Source organism: Sphaerodactylus townsendi, linkage group LG06 (assembly GCF_021028975.2).
Source record: "Sphaerodactylus townsendi isolate TG3544 linkage group LG06, MPM_Stown_v2.3, whole genome shotgun sequence".
In the NCBI taxonomy this organism is placed as follows: Eukaryota; Metazoa; Chordata; class Lepidosauria; order Squamata; family Sphaerodactylidae; genus Sphaerodactylus; species Sphaerodactylus townsendi.
Genome location: NC_059430.1, coordinates 45,019,182 through 45,036,784, shown reverse-complemented (window position 1 = coordinate 45,036,784; position 17,603 = coordinate 45,019,182). Strand labels below are relative to the sequence as shown.

At 40.1% G+C, this 17,603-nt stretch overlaps 1 protein-coding gene across 3 annotated transcripts in view; it reads left to right on the top strand.

Annotated features, from left to right (window-relative positions):
- The first annotated feature begins 1,787 nt into the window (after positions 1–1,787).
- The window catches only part of SLC17A8 (solute carrier family 17 member 8), a 29,283-nt gene continuing 13,467 nt past the window's right edge, over positions 1,788–17,603 (top strand). For 2 of the 3 annotated variants that reach the window (XM_048499113.1, XM_048499111.1), the window contains exons 1-4: positions 1,804–2,264; positions 10,414–10,666; positions 13,265–13,383; positions 16,764–16,878. In XM_048499113.1, the coding sequence (XP_048355070.1) occupies positions 2,164–2,264; positions 10,414–10,666; positions 13,265–13,383; positions 16,764–16,878 (588 nt within the window). In that variant the 5' untranslated portion in view covers positions 1,804–2,163. Of the gene's footprint in view, positions 2,265–10,413; positions 10,667–13,264; positions 13,384–16,763; positions 16,879–17,603 lie in introns of all 3 variants that reach the window. The other variant, XM_048499112.1, reaches the window with a different exon arrangement.

Here is a 17,603-nt window from a genome sequence, read left to right as displayed (position 1 = left end):
AAGACGGTGTTTTTGCCATCTCCAGGCCGCCACTAAATGCCCGTGCGGAAACGGCCTAAGTTAAGCCCGAAAAATCAGCTATGCCTAAACTATTTCAACTAGCGAGCACTAATCACCTACACAACTACTATCCTAATATCATAATATCTAACTTGACTAAAATATGTTAACAACACAGCACATATAGCATACAGACTAGAAAACCGTCTAGGTCTAATTTAAACTGTGATGAAGATGAAGATGCTCCCCTCACTGTGAATTGGGAGTGTTGTCAAAGAGGTGTTGGACACAAGTTCTCACAATGGCCCCCTGCTGCCACCACTGCTGTTGAAACTCCATGCTGCCCATCCAATCATGGTGCTCTCATCGCCAATACGCAGCAGTTGTCTCTTCCGATGCTGTTGCTGTCATTCCCAACCCTTGGGAGTCTCTGTTGTAGCTTGGGCATGGGTGCCGTCGATCAGTTGCCACTCCACAACCAACCCCTTCCATTGACCCTTCACCCAGTTCTGTCTTATCTGATCCATACCTTCTGAGAACAGGTTATGATTGCAATATTCATTCAGCAAAAGACATGTGAAATGTATCAAATGTCACATCAATCAAATGAAATGCCAAAAACATTCTTTTTCTAAAGAGAAGAATGGAAAGTTAGAGAACTGTAAAATCTTCATGTAGTAGGATACTACAGAGTCACTGTTGTTGGGGTTTCTTGAATATTTCAAGTAGATGGGCCAGTAATACTCATAAAACTCCAATTAAAATATTAAACCACCCTAAATTCAGTAAATCCCTCTACCTTGCCATGAAAAGTTGGCATCGATAAAAGACTGCAAAATGTTTAGAGGAAAGATATTAACCCATAGTTCATGAGCCTTTGAATTCCTGAAAATATGGTAGCCTTCTTGGTTCATATATTTCAATGATGCATTCTCACTGTTGAAACCCTTGGCCTCCCAATGACTTCCTCATACACATCCGTAAAGCTGTCTAGTAAATATAGATCTGTGTTTAGTGGGACCCTTTACACGCTTCAAGTACTTTAGCAGGCTAGTGGAAGTTTTTGAGTCCCACCACCTCCTGTATAGGCCTCCATATTCTCTCTTCCTCAGTCAGGCATGCAGTAGAAACTTACCTTATCCTCTACTATTTATCTTGCGTATGCAAGTTTAGTATGTTAACAACATACAGAGGAGTGGCCCTAATTTTCCCTTAATGGACATCAAATTTGGGGCTTGTGGATTGTTGGCACAGCATTCGACCCAACCTGATTTTGTTTATGCTTATGTATACGATGCCATTTTACTAAGGCTAGAATCTGATCTGCATATGACTAGTCACTTAGAGCCACATGTTATTTGACAAGTTCAGAAAAAAAGAAAGATCAGCTTTCATAGCTTGCGTATTAAATGTCATTTTCTTTCAAAATAACACGACATAATTTGCATTCAGTTCAGGGCTATTGACAGAGAAACACTTTTGAGAAATTCAGTATCTGTGTTGTGGAGGCACCAGCGATGTCAGTCATAAGCAACGTGTAAAGCATGAATACATTTCTAAGGCCAGAGCAAGCAATGAGGGGGACACTTAGGAAAAAGAAGAGGGTAGAAAGTATAATGGAACTGTTAGCCATGTCCTGTGATGGGGAAAAAGAATGTATAAATGTTTAATAAAGTTTGCCGTGAATGAGATCCTATTAATAAGCTTGAGTGGCCAGAGGGACAGGTATTGTGTTCGTTACTATAGCATCACCTAGCACAGTTTGTGTGAGAGACAGACTGTGCAATAAAGCAGGGAATGAGGATGAGCAGTTGTAATGTGCTTCAGTCAGATGCTCAGGCAGAAGCACCAAGTCCCATATTACCAACATCAAGGTGACCTTTTGTGTTAGCCTCTTCCATTCAAGATTATCAGATCCAGAACAATAAAGCCAGCATAGCAGCAATCCTGTGTCAGCTATTGGCGATTTTGGGGATACTATTTGGAAATTTTCAATCCGACTGACATTTTTGAGGATTAACATTGAGATCTCTCGATCATCTTGTCACCATCCCAGGATTTTAGAAAAGGGAACTGAGGGATACTACAAACATCTGAGGAAAAAGTCACACAATACAGCAAGCAAATGTTCAACTAAAGGTTTTATTTGAGAAGGAAGATAAGATGCCTTTTGAGGTACTGAATTCATTCAGACAGAGATTTTTAAAGCCTGGGAAGGAAGAGGTGAAGAATACTGTTAGTGACTCACTGGGACGCTTCCAAAGGTAAAAGATTGATACCAACTACCAAGACAGAGCAAATCAAAGAAACTTTAGAGTTTCATATGGAAACATGTAAGGGCTAAGAGGATGTGAGCAGGCTATGCAGAATTCTGTACCCTAGTAGTAAAGCCATGGCATAGAAACCTTCAGTTATGTTAACTATTAAACCAGGAAAGAATGTGGAACAGGTCACAATTGAAAATGCACTTAATGTTGTAGGCAATACTTTGTTATGACTAATGATGAACTGATTTACTGCTAAACTGTGCTACAAGTTTTTTTTAAAAAATTGATTGGAATATGGTATGTAACTATTCCTTTTTAAAAGGAATTAAATCACAGAAAGTACAATAAAAATGGTTATGTGTGTAGTTTTAAACTATGACAGGATGATATACAGAACAAGTTAAATTCGTTGGTGTGGACATAGATGTCATTAACACCTTACTCCTAAACAAGTTCAGCTGATTAGTCCAACTGAAATTTACATCCTCATTTTAAGAACATTTACTAGGGAGTCCAATTGACTTCAGCATGATTTATTTCAAGGTGCACATATTTAGGATTGGACTGATTTAAAAGAAACATGCTTAGTATTGCATCTTGCATACAAGCGCATGCAAGATTCTGTCTGTAATGTGCTTGTACAGTAAAAAGTGTAATTCACTAGACAAAACTTGTATGTGTAAAAAAAAACACTCATATTATTGATTTTAAATTACAGATCTACTAAAATATAATTTATAATCACAGAAATATCAAACATTATGCAAGCAAACACAAATGCTTCTTTCAGTGGATAAATAATGATTAAAGGAATTTTTATTTATTAGTTGATGTTTATGATATTCATTAAACTAAGTCTACTTATTTTATGCCTTTTACAGAACCACCAGCAGAACTAGTATAGAACACAGACATCAAAACATATTGTAATACAAATGTACTTACTGTACAATGAATTGTTTATACTGTCTAGATGCAGAAACTGAACTTGTTATTTTTTTGAACAGACTCTGTAGTCTTTGAGGTACAGCATGGAGACTCTCTTTTCACTAGGGGAAATTCTTAAAAAACAGTGAGCCAACTAAAAATTATTTCTAGTTATATGATAGAATTACAATATCATTTTTTAAAAAAATTGTTAGTATCTAAGGAAAAAGGCTTTAAAATGTATCTTAAATATATCTACCCTACCTCAGGAGGGTAGAGTTGAAGTTTCTGTAGTGCCACCTATGTCTTTATAATCTTGTTTGGACTGGTTATATTTTAAATCTATTATTTATTCAGGGTTTTATACATGCTTTCAATTTTGGTTTGTGCACTACCTAGAGCTCTTCGGGGTGGGCAGTATAGTAAATAAACAAAAATATTTGTTTGTTGCATTTCTGCAGTAGGATAGATGGATGAGAATTACAGTAATAAGGGGTATAAGGAAGGTATAATGTGAAATGCAGGGCTTTCCTTACATACAGTAAGACTTTTGATTTTAAATAATACATGCTCCTATTGTTTATAAGGCTTTCTTAAGATTTGACAGTAAACATATGAACTGGTTGAATTTCCAAGCATATTTTGAATCTTTTCTAGGGTATGTTGGTAAATGTCATTTATTAGTAAATCATGGAAATGTAGGAAGTCATTTGGTAACTGGCCAGAGGTATTTGGTGATTCTTTATATTTTTACAATTCAAAAGTTACAAACAAAAGTTAATATTGCATCTTGCATACCAGCAGTTTAGCTGGATTCCGTCTGTAATGTGCTTATAGAGTAAAAGTCCAAACAGTCCAAAAGTTACAAACTATTATGGATACATATAAATAATCACTGGCTGTCATGTTGATATGATATCTAAATTATATTATCTATGGACAAAGCTATCCACCAACTCTGCACTGTTGAGTTCCTCTCCTCCTACAAAAATAGGATAAGTATGGCAAATGTTATTTTGGCACTCTTGTCAAAATATTAAAATGGTGTCCAGCTCTACACTGGATAATTCATTGGGACTTTAATGGTCCCATTTCATTCAGTGTGTGATTTTGCCTTCTCCATTCCATTTTCAATCGAAGTCTTCTATATTCTTTAAATCTCATTGAGTTTCTGCAATTTATTTTTCTTGATTCATGTGTACAAGGTGCAGCTCTCAGACCCTCTAATTGCTTCTACCTGTGGCAAAGTACCCAGCTGTAACAAATTCATATAGTTGCTTTAAGGTTGTTGTTCCTAAACTGCAGAAAAGGAAAGTGTCTTTTACTTGTTACAAAAGAACCACCCAATGAAGTGCTTTTCTAGCTGGCCACTAGGTCTCCTAATGGTAAGGACAGCTCTGCATAGAAGGTTTAATTTGAATTCAGTACTCATAAGGAATGGTTATACATGGGTTGAGGACTGTGCATTTCAAGGATTCAGTTACTTGAAGTATTGCATTTTTATTATAATTTCATTTGGGTATATTAAAAGAGATAGACAGTAATACTGTACGATTTCTGCAACATTTCAGCTAGCTTCTAATTATATTTGATCAGAACAGCCTGGTTTCATATAAAGTCCACATGATGTTCGCTTGGTGCTTTATAGTGCTCCCGTGATGCTTTATTTCTATGTTCTTTATAAATAAAATCAACAATTGACATTATAAAAGCCTGACTTCAAAAAAAACCCTACGTTTTCAGCAAGAATTACAATTCTCTCAAGAGTTACAATTGCTGCTCATGTTCAGAAACTGACTGACAACCATTTGCAACTAAAATTTACAACCCCTGCTTGTTAAAGTGCAAAAGTTATTTTGTGTGCAAAAATACAATTTTGACAAAAGGCAATAAATTTATATTTCTAACACAAAAAGAAATTTTAAAATTCACCCGAATCCCCTCATTCTTTTCCTTTCTCTTCAACAGCTATCTGCTCCTAACCATTTATTCATAATAATTGTCAGGCTTCTCTCTTTCCAGCCTTGTGTTCCTGTAAAGGACAGACTGTTAGTCGCCTGGGCAGGAGAATCAAATTCGTTTTTCATTTTTCAAACAAGGTTTCGTTCTCTGTGGATGCTGTATAAATGTTTAGTAGATCCTCAGTGTAATTTTGCATAGACTAAATTTTGTGGCTGAAGCACATAGTTGGATCCTCTGCTATACGTACCCAACATGTTCTCTATGCAATGCAGAAATGGATTATATAAAGGGCTCTTCAGTTTAGGAATCCCATCCAGATCTCCTTCTGGGCATGATGATTTAATGTCATTTAGAATTTAAAACACAAACTACTTTTTATTGGACATCTCTGTATCCAAATTTCCTGGTAAGTGTTCTGAATCATTGCCTGTCTGCTGTGGTTAAATGGCTCAAGAATGAATACAATGAACTGAATCCTGGCAAAACAGAGATAATATTGGATGGGAAGATGGAGTTCATGAAGGACATTGTGCTTCCTGTCTTTGAAGGGGTTCAGTAGACCCTGGCTGATTTGGTAAAGGAGATAGGGGTCATACTGGATCCAGCATTACCGCTGGAGAAGCAAGTTAATGCAACTGCAAAAAACTCTTTCTTTGAACTCAGTTTAGCCTGGAAGATAGCCCCCTTACCTTGACTTGGCAAATCTGGCCAGTTAATTTAAAGCCACTGTAGACTACTATCATGCAATCTACATAGGCTTCCCCTTGAAGTAAACTCAGAGACTCTGATTGGTGCAAAATGCCATAGTTTGGCTATTATCAGGAGCTGGACAGAGCATGCATATTACCTCCATTCTAGAATAGCTTCATTGGCTCTCAGACAGCTACTGAGTTTAGCTGAGGGCACTGTCTATCACATACACAATCCTTAGTGGCTATGATCCCTCATAACTGTGTGGCCACCTTTCTCCTAAGCGATATATCATGACAGTTTTATTCATTTAAGACAGAACCTTCTGCAGGTGGCTTCCTCTAAATGGGCAAGTTCAACAACTGTCTATACACATGCAATCCCTGTTGTGGCTCCCACCATGTTGAATGGCCTGCCTGATAAAATCAAGAAGATTCCCCCTCTCCTGACTTTCCACAAACTAAGCAAAATTTAATTATTCAGAAAAGCAGTCTTATACAGGTAATAGAGCTATATTGCAACAGAATAGTTCAGAAAGATACTTCAAAGAAGGGAAAGGGACTGTAAGCGTTCCAACTGTGTACATAATGTATTCCCTGTTGCTGTATGTATTAGCTTTCTGTGCAATTTCTGTATCATTTAATATGTTATGTTAGTATATATACTTAATTTCATCTTTGTCTCAGATTTCTGCTTGGTTTCATATTTATGCAATCCTAATCCTATTACACTGCTTATTGGGTGGCCCATCATGTTAATTGTACTGGCTTACGCTGTGTAAGGCACCTTCAGTCTCAGTGAGAAAGGCAGACTATAAATAATGTAATTTCAAAAACCAGATCTAGCAGCAATGCAATTCAGTCACATTTATTTCATTTATTGCATTGTATGTATTTGATGGGACGAATTTCATACATAATGTGATTATATTGTAATGTATTGATATTACATAGATAATGTTGAAATAATGACATACGTGAGCAAAGTAGTTTGCACCAGCGACCTTTTGTCTGGAAGTCAGCAAGGTGAATATCTTCTTTGAGTTATAAATTATTAATCTACCTTGGCAAGGAGGCACCACCACTGCATAGTTACAGCTATTTGTTACAGAATCTGCTTGCACTGTATTCTGCTCCCAGTTACAGCTGTGGTGACACCTTCTCCAAAACATAGCTATCCCAGGAGTCACAAAATAAAGAAACCAGTAATGCAAACGCATAGTTCTTTTTGTCAGCAAAGATTCTTAAGAGCAAACAGGAGGTGATAGAGCAGAACAGTAAGTTTTTTATTTTAGAGTTCCAGAAGGCCCAAGAGTATTTTCAGAAGGCCTAAGGTCAGCCAGCTGGCAACTTAATATTCTTGTCATGTCTTCTCCTCAAACTTCACTTATGTGATTGTTCTTGCTCAGAGTATTAATTAAGAAGAAGCAATTATATCTGACAAGAAGAAATCATGTGTTTGAATAGAGAAACTTGTTCAGACATAATTAGGGCTAGTCATGTATGGCCAGAAGCACTGTAGTTTGTGACAGATGTTAGCATTTTACCATGCTAGGCAAATATTTTCACCTGACCTATGATGCTATGTGCATTGGCTATAGATACCTGTAGTGCTGTACTCAGAAGAGTAGTGCATATGTTCCCTCAAGCAATCAAACCAAACTTGATCCTAGTTTAGAGAGTTTTTTTTTCCAGTGAACTGAAACAGAATCTGAATCTGAAATATCTTGGCTGCCCTGAACCTGACCTAGAACCAACCCCTTAAACACAAAGAATGTGTTTCCACTAAGGATACTCTACACTGCCCTCCTCTCCTCCCTGTGGACTAATCTGTTGAGGGCAAGTGTGTGTGTGAAGTGCTATCAACTTGCTTCTGACTCCTGCGACCCTATGAATCAATATCCTCTTGAATGTCTGATCATTAACAACCTTGATCAAGTCTTGCAAACTGAAAGCCATGGCTTCCTTTATAGAGCCAATACAATTCATGTTGGGTCTTCCTTTTGTAGTATTATTGTCTTTTCCAGTGAGACTTGTAAAGTGAGTTTCCACAAAACAGTTATTGGGTATGTAGCCAAAGAGGTTAAGTTTAGAATAAAGCAGCCTGAAGTCTTGTATGACATTTGAAACACCTTCAAATATAATTATAGGAAATTTATTAAAATGGTGCAAGAATACTATAACTAGCAGTGAAATAAGCAATAAAAGCCTATCTCATACAGAGAGGTTCAAATAACTGAATTGGTTCAGAGCAATACTCAAAGCAAAACATTAGAAAGTCCAAATGGTCCAGTTTCAAAAGGCAGTCGATCAGAGCAAAGTTCCAAGGTGTCAGATAGCCATAGTTTCTGGCACACAGAGTACAAGTTCCAAAATGGTAACTCTCATGAACCTACTGTAAGGCTCAAAGAAGTACAATGTGTTCGACCGAAGCTACTATCCTGGTGGCAGGTAGGTTTATCTAAGTTGGATTTTGATGTTTGTATACAATGATTTTTGTTGCTATTTTTTACCATTATATGCTATTTTGAGTCTTAATGAACAGAGTTGGATTCCGCACAGGCCAAAAATAGCGGAGTGCAGTTGGTGTAAATGAAAACACTGCAGCCTCGGGGCGTTTGCATGGCCAGGTGTTTCATGGACAGCATGCAAACCGGCCAAGCTGTGGGCCTGCGCATGGAGGTGCGGCAGGGTTTTTTTGTTGGCCTCCCATTCCTGAACCCCCACAGCCACGCTGACATCCCACGAGACCCTGATACGACACTGTGTGCCTGCGTGGCTACGCAGATGTGAACTGGAAATAAAAATGCAAGAGCAGCTGGAGCAGAAGCGCCTCCTGCCCGGCTGTTTGCTCAGCACCGATTGCAGAACAGTGTTTCTGAAAAGACTCGCTCATTTAGCAAGTCACAAATACACCATTTTGTGGGAAATAGGATGTTGCAACTTCACTTCAGCAGTGGAAGCTGTGCGAAGTTCCCCTCCCCACAATGGTGTTTTTAACATCCTCAAACAGCTGGTTTTGGCTTGTGCAGAATCCGCCAGAGAAAAGCAGAGTAAAAGTACCTAAATAAAAATATTGAGTACAACTGCTGCTGTAATCAGACATAAGTACTCCCATCACAACATCCAGGTAAGAACCTACGCACTGAAATAATGACCCAAGGTCTAGGATGAGTTCCTAGAACATTTGGAAGTTATAGGCTGCTTCTGCACGGCCACACTAGGGTGTGTGTCGGCGTATACGATGCCGACACACACATCCCCGGGACCTCACACACGAACGGTCCCGGTAAAGACAGGGAAGACGGCGCAGTGCTGTGCCGTCACCCAATCAACTTACCTCCCCTGCGACCTTCCGGCACATCGCTGAGGCCAGGGGACACACACCCCTGCCCTGCGCGACCACTCCGGAATCGCAAGGCAGGGGAACGTGTCCCCAGGCCTCAGTGACGTGCCGGAAGGTCGCAGGGAAGGTAAGTCGATCGGAGAAGGGGGGATGGCGCCTTCCAGCCGCTGCCGTTCACACGAAAAATAATGCGTTTTCAAACCACTTTCACAACTGTTTGCAATTTCGCACAGCTTCAAAGAGCACTAAAAGCAGTTTGAAAGTGCATTATTCTGCATGTGCGGAATGAGCCTTAGAGTGAAGGGAATCATATGATGTACCTTTCTTCTGTATCAAAATAAAACAACTCTGCACATAGAAAACTAGATGTCAGGGGGACTCAAAACAAAAAGTGAAAACAAGTAGCTTATTTAGTCCAAAAAAATCTGATAATCATAATAATGAGTTTGGATTTATATCCTGCTTTTCTCTCCTGTAAGGAGCCTCATAGTGGCTTATAAACTCCTTTTCCTTCCTCTTTCCACAACAGATACCTTGTGAGGTAGGCGGGGATGAGAGTTCCAAAGAACTGTGACTAACCCAAGATCACCCAGCAGGCTTCATGTGTAGGAAACAAACCCATTTCAACAGATAAGAGTCTACCACTCATGTGGAGGAGTGGGGAATCAAACCAAGTTCTCCAGATTAGAGTCCACCATTCTTTACCACTATAACCCGCTGGCCATGTACTATCTTTTATTAGGACCAACATTCTTGTATGACATTTTGGCTGGTCAAAAAGAAAGTTTCTAGCACAGAATACTTTACATGACAGTTTTCTATATGTGGTGACTTTTTTTAATGGAGAAGCATTCATCAAAAAGAAATAAATCATAAGGGCTCCCATCTTTGTTCTGAAATTGACTACACTAAAAATAGGTCTATAACCTCATCTGAGATAACCAAGTTCCAACAGACCATGCCAGAGGAACATGACAGTCAAGTAGCATAATTCTCATGAGATATACACCTTTGTTAAGTCCATTGATTTAGAACCACTTGGGATTGCATTGAAGGTTGCTGCATTATTCCTTGTGCACAAGTGGTTTTCTTTTGAATATTCTGACTATAATTCACTATCATGGGAATGTTACTGTTGTAGCTAATCAGAGAATTATATCAAGTGCATATCAGCAACTTCCTTTTAGGAACCACTTCTGTCTTCTGTTTCATGTATCTTCAGAAAAATTGATGGAACCAACCTAGAAGAAGATAACATAGAACTGAATGAAGAAGGAAGATGTGTACAGGCAGCTACTCAGAAACCTCCCTTGTTTGACTGCCATTGCTGTGGACTACCCAAGCGCTACATTATTGCTATAATGAGTGGCCTGGGGTTTTGCATTTCTTTTGGAATTAGATGCAATCTTGGAGTTGCTATAGTAGAAATGGTTAACAACAACACAGTTTATGTGGATGGAAAACCAGAAATCGAGGTAAGCAACCACCAAAGTGTTGACCTATGTGAATTACAAAATAATGAATTTTTAAATTACTTAGTATATGTTTTATCACGCTTTTATTCCCCAGTGGGGACCCAAAAAAAACATAAAAATAAGAAACAGTATAAAAACAAACAAAACCCAGAAAGCATGATATAAATATGAGGCACAATCCTACATAACCATGGCATGTGTAGGTGGAAAATCATGTGTAATTTTTACTTAATTGAAAGAGGGATCTCAAAAGAAATCCCTTTTCAACTAGAGATCTGAGGCTGATTCTGCATGGGCCAAAAACAGCAGTGTGAAATCGGGGTGAAAACGGTGTAAAGGGGTTTAAAACGGTGTAAAAGGGTTTATACTGTTTTCACACCATTTTCACACCACTGTTTTTGGCCCACGCGAAATTAGCCTGAGTGAGTTCAAATTCTTGGACAATGTGATTCCCACCTTGTGATACTTGTATTAATGAAAATGACAATAAGCAAACTTCAGATTTCTTCTTGTTTTTTAATATATAAAATATAGTATGCAGAACAATAATTAAGGGTTTCAGAACAACAATGAACATGAAACAGTTCAGCCCTGTTGTGCCCAAACAGACCCAGGGTCTTACAGTCTTTTCTGACTTTAATTAAGTGGGTCCCTTGAAATTGAATGGACTATAGATCTATCTTTTTTCCCAAGAATTTCTTGCAGTCCCTAGAATATTAACCTATAATTGCACAGACAAGCTGGAATCCTTCTGAGGCAAGCTACTTGCTACTTCAGGCCTTCCAATCATTCTATATAGAGAGTGTGCTCCCCCCCCCCTTCTGTGGAATAATTCAACTCTTTGGCCCCCTAGTGTGATGTCAGGGTTATATACCTGCATATAACTGGAGTTGTTTTGCAAACTTTTACTATAGCCAGTCATCTGATAGAACAGGTAAGTTAGAATGTTCATGCTTCAATCAGCTTGCCTGTTCCATTCGATGATTATCTTCTGCAAAAGCCTCCACACTCTTCTTTCCCCCCGATTATAGTTATCTAGGATTGTATTTCATTTGGCATCCTCCAAATAACCCAAAGTATTTCTGTGATATGGGACTTGAGTTATGCTTTGAGATGTAAGTATGCTTATCATTGGTCAGTTCCGCACAACATAATTATACTGAGTTACATTCGGTATTTAAAAATTCATGTCTATTTTACCCTGGTTTCTCCCTTCGCATGGGTTTCTGTGAAGGAACTGGGTTCAGACCAGGGGGAAATACTCCCATTTATTTTGCACAAGCCTGGCTTTGTTTGTTTTTATAACGCAGATACAGCATGCCCAGTGTGCTGCATTCTGATTGGCTCTTCCCCCACCCAAAGGCAGTGCTTCTGATTGATGCATCCACAGCAACCACAGGAAAAGCAAGCATGACATTCCATCCCTTTTCTCTAGCTTTGGAAAGGAGCCGGTGCAGTGAGCAACACGGCAAGCACGTTGTGCTACACAAAGTAAAAACTTTTGACCAATGCTGGACAGAGCACTATGTCCCACCCACATTTAAAGGCATGCAGGAAACCACAGCACAAGACACTCACCCCCCCCCCCCCCCGATATACCAAATAACATTTGACTGGTCTTTGGGGCTGTCACAGAATGAAAGCATCCTGCCAGGCAGGTGCTTTTCCACCCCTCCCCTCCCAGGATCCCATTGGGAATGTGAGCCAGGAGCTAAAGGACTGGGCTGTCTGCAGATCAGCTAGTAAGCGCTGCTTGGTGAGAGCGAGCTGGAATGGGGCGAGCGCTTGCGCTTTCCTGCATGGGCTCATTTGCCTAGCTCCTGGAAGAGCTGTCTAAGGGCAGAAAACTTGCTTGGGGAAAGGGTGGGCTGCAATTCAGCAGAAATGAAACTGATATGCTGTAAGGTAGGGAGACCAGGCGGCGGGGTGGGAAAAATAAATTGGTTTTGCTCCTGTGACCTTCGCACAGAAGCGATTCAATGCGGGATTTTGGGGGAAAATCAACATTTAGTGGTTTGGGAAAAACCTGGGATGAGAGAAATATTGTGGGACAAACCCACTTTAGGATTGGGAACTGTGCAAACTTCTTGGCTAAACCGGGATATTTCCCTTTCTCAACCCGGGATGTTTGGACTGAGCAGAATCAACCATTCTTAAGGTAGGGCTTGGAGTTGCCCTGGAATTACAACTAATCTTCAGCCTACAGAGATCAGTTTTGGAGGGTGGGCTTTATGGCCTGTCATATCCACTGAACTCCCTCCCCTCCGCAAACTCTCCCTACCCCAAGGACTGCCTACAAATCTCCAGAAGTTTTCTGAGCTGTAGTTGGCTGACCCAGGTGTGGGCAATGGTTTCTGTCTCAACTCCAGAAGGAATTGCGAAGTAACTGTGACGATTCAATATAATTCTGGTTTGTATCTTAGCTAGTTGGTAAAGAAAGAATAAAAATGTTCGAAGGTCCTTTTTGTCTAGTTTTCATATTTTTTGCAGGTTAAAAAAAATCATCGCTTTTGGTTTGACAGTGCCTGCAATCTATATTTTGCAAATATCATTAAGCTAAATACACATCCTACCATGTGAATACTATTTCATTTGCAGAAAGCACAATTCAACTGGGATCCGGAGACCGTGGGGCTTATTCATGGCTCATTTTTCTGGGGTTACATTGTCACACAAATTCCAGGAGGCTTCATTGCAAACAAACTAGCAGCCAATAGGTAAGATATGATACTATGTAAAACATTCCCTTCTCACAGTGACCACAGTAATTCTAGTATCATGAGGCTGAATGATGTGTGATGATGATTGTTGGAGAGGTGACTACAAGTTCTTTTTGCTCTTTTTGCTCTTTTACATCTGGGTCCCTGCTGTTTAAATGTGACTCGCCGCCCCTCCCTCCTGGGGAAGATTTAAAAATGGGTTTTATCGGGTACCTTCTATTGTTTTCATCGCTGTTTTAAAAGGTTTTAGAAACTGTATTTAAAGTTGATCGAGCCAGTGTAATTTGTAATTTATTTATATGTAGTAAATCTGTGCTCCTTATTTGATTGTATTGGGATTCTATGTTGTACATGGGCCAGAGCCCCTTGGGGATAGAGCGGTATAGAAATCAAATAAAACAAATAAACAAATAAACAAATACACAAATACACAAATAAATAGTGATCAATTTTATTAACATGTATACCAGTGGTTCTCAAACTTCCTAATGCTGCAACCCTTTAATACAGTTCCTCATGTTGTGGTGACCCCCAACCCTAACATTTATTCATTTTACAGATGGAGAACACTGATGCAGAGGGTCTTGGGCGACCCCTGTGAAAGGGTCATTCGACCCCCAAATGGGTCCCGACCCCCAGGTTGAGAACTGATGTATACTAACATAGGGCATATTTAGTCCATTTGAACTGTAGGGGGAGCTGTGGTATATAATCTTTACTACTTAGGACCTATTGAATGCTGGCCGCGTTTTTACTTTTTCTCTGCCTCCTATAATCTGTGCTTGTAAATTCTTACATCCTGAAGTCTGTTGGCTGTTGGAAGGTGTACAGTTAGCTAATACTTTTTGCAAATCCTGTGTTTGTAGTAAACTCTACTGAAAGCAACTCCGCTTCTGTGGGGTTGCATTTTTTCCACAACTTTGCTGACAATGACAGCTTTGCAGAATATTTATGGGCAGATGTGTAGTTCTAGTTGCTACTTGATGATGGAAATGGATAAGTACTTGTGTCAAAGATTATTACACTTTCCAAGCAATATAGTAAAAGATCCTTTCTTTCACATTTGCACCTGTGATCATTATTTATTCTTTCATAATCTCAACTCTTTGTGCAAGTTGACTTTAGTAACTGATGAACTGTAGCTGGCCCAAGGCTGCTGTGCAGTTGCTATTTCTGCTGGTAGTACTGCTGCTACTTCATATACAAACACTTCATATGCAAAGCACAACCCTAAATTAAACCACCTTAGAATAACTTGGCTTTATGTTGAACTCTCATGTTTTTCTTATGGTTGCAACTTCAACCATAGTTAACCAATTGTTTAAAAGGTGAACTTCTTCTAAATTTAGTGGCCTGCTGGTTCACAATGAAAGGATGAGGAACATGACACATGTGCCGATATTGTCTTTCAGGAACAAGGTACTGTGGGTCAAAGGCATACATAATTTAAGAGCTGATTTAGCACAGGCAGTGTCACTTCAGTTGTGGGCGGTGATCAGGAAAATATACACTAAGAGGACAAACTAAGTGAAATGAGCAATTTCAAGGCAATTCCATATGCAATTCAGTTCCTGCATGAAAGGCAGTTCAATATAGCAATGGATATAAATATGCACATGTGTTTTCTGCTGCATGTATATGTAAGAAACCATGGTAACATAAAATCCAGCCCTAACTGCAAGACTCTACAGAGTTACTGAGGATGGCCTTCCCCCTTGCAAATCTCTCCTCCCATTTGCTTTGCTTTTTACAATGAAGGGCTAGTTTGTGGGGCTCAAGTACAGCATTGGTCAGAGGCATAGCAAGGGGGGAAAGTGCCCGGTGCACTGGTACGTCCTCCACACCTGTCCCACCCCGGAATGCCCCCGCCTCTGAACGCCCCCCCCCGCCCCTGGAACCCCCTCACCACACCCCCACAGGGGTGTGCCCCAGGTGCGTCACGTCCCCCCTTGGAACTACGCCTCTGGCATTGGTGTTGGAGTAGGAACAGTAACACGTCATGTATCTTTTAAAGCAAGAGTATTATGAAGAGAGGTACTGCTTCACAAGTTGACCATTGGCCAAATTCTAGTCAGACACCTGATGTCTTCTAGTTGCTAGAATTATTGCAAACAATACTGTATTAGGTGAGAATTGGTCTGATTCTTAAGCAAGAGTTCATAATTTTAAATAATTAGTGAAGATTTAACTGTTAAGAAGTTCAAATGCATTACTGGACCTTGGGAGTTCTAATAAAAACAAATAGACCACACAAGACTATGGAGCTGACTTCTGGGCAGATGCTTATATTGCCCAGTAGATAGACCATGCCTGTCTCTGCTCAATATATGGTTATATCCTTATATGAAACTAGCAGGGCCCGGCCACGCATTGCTGTGGCAATTGTCCTTCTTATCACAGTCCGCAACCCACACAGATGTCAATGCAGGTCCAATGATCCGCAGCATAGCCTTTTGGGGTGGTCAAATGGAATCCCTCTTTCCCTTTTCAATTCACATTGTTATATGGTGGTGTCTTGTTTTTTTAGTATAAGGTAACCCTTTCCATTCCACAACGGAACTGTCCAGAGTGCAAATCCCGCTGTCCATGAAGCTGGTTGACACGCACAGTCCTGGCTTGCGTAAAGCAGAACTGGGGCAAGGAGGCTATCCCAGTCAGGCAGCAGAGGCAGGGTGGTGAGGCGCTCAGATCGAGGCCAGCTCCCTGGGTTCTTAAAGGGCCATGTGCAAAAGAAGTGGAGCCAGTAGTGTTGGTTCGCCCCCACCCCGCGGATTATCTTAGAAGAAAAAGGCAAACTCCAGCTCGCTTTTAGTAAAAGAGAGCTGTGGTGAATATGGGTGAGGAAGTGGGTAAGTGGTGGTTGGATGTGAGGAAGGGCAGAGTGTGTGAGGATGAGCTGGATGTGTATTGTGTGGTAGCAGTGGATGAGGCACAGAGAGTGACAGTCACCTGCGTGTGAGGGGGGAACCCCACCTGACGTCTCAAACGGCAAAGTGTGTATGTGTTTCACTTCCACTCGTATTACCTAACAGTATTACCTATTTACTGTTTCCACTGCTCATCTCTGCCCATCTGCACGGACATTCTAAGCCCTCAGGCCACAGACAGACAGGCTGCACGAACATTCTAAGGGTGACAGTTGAACACAAACAGCTTCATGGCCTGGTGCGCCAGGAAAAAGACGTTTTACCTGGCTCAGGTATGGACTTTCGGAGATTTGAAGGTCCCATTACCTGCCCGCAACAGGGAGGAATGTCATGTGAAAATTTGGGGGTGATCCGTCCAGCCGTTTCAGTGTTAGGGAGTGACTAACAAAGTCACTGTTTGCTTTTTATATATATAGATGGTAGACGTTTTAATATTATTTCCCTCTGCAGAGTATTCGGAGCAGCCATTTTCCTAACTTCCACACTGAATATGTTCATTCCTGCAGCTGCCAGAGTACATTATGGTTGTGTTATGTTTGTAAGAATTTTACAAGGTCTCGTGGAGGTAGGTATCTGATGTATTTATCTAATTACACTTGTTATTTAACCAGCCTAGTTATTTTAATGCAAACAAGAGACATAATTGCTTGTTTCATGTTGAAATGAAATCTGCAGAGAAATCTAACACAAGTAGATTTTATTCTTCTTGTCAAACCTATGTTGTGAACTGCTGAGAACCACTGTGAGTCTCCAGACAACAATTTTCTCTTGGATTCTCTCACATCACTCAGATGAACTCAAACATGTGACAGGAAAGGGTGGCCTATAAGTCACATACATACATACATACATACATACATACATACATACATACATACATACATACATACATACATACATACATACATACATACATATAAACTCATGACTTTCCCAGCTCCTTAGGTTCCCAGAGTGATCAGGAATTTTGTCCCTACAGTATTCCCCTCCCTCAGAAGCCTGTCTCTTGACCTAACCAGTAGTTCCCAACCTGGGGAATGCAGGCCCTCAGGAGTACACATCAAAGCATTCAGGGGTACGCAAAAAAAATTACATAATGGGTTTGCTAATATGGGGGTACAGTTTTAGGGAAATGGGTTGCCAAGAGGTACACGAGTGATAAAAGGTTGAAACCATTGCTCTAAACTATGATTTTCCAACAGCCACAAAATTTAAATGATTTTGGGTTGGTCCACTTAATCATTTTTTAAGTGGATGAGTTTCTGTATGGAGATTGTTACATACATTTTC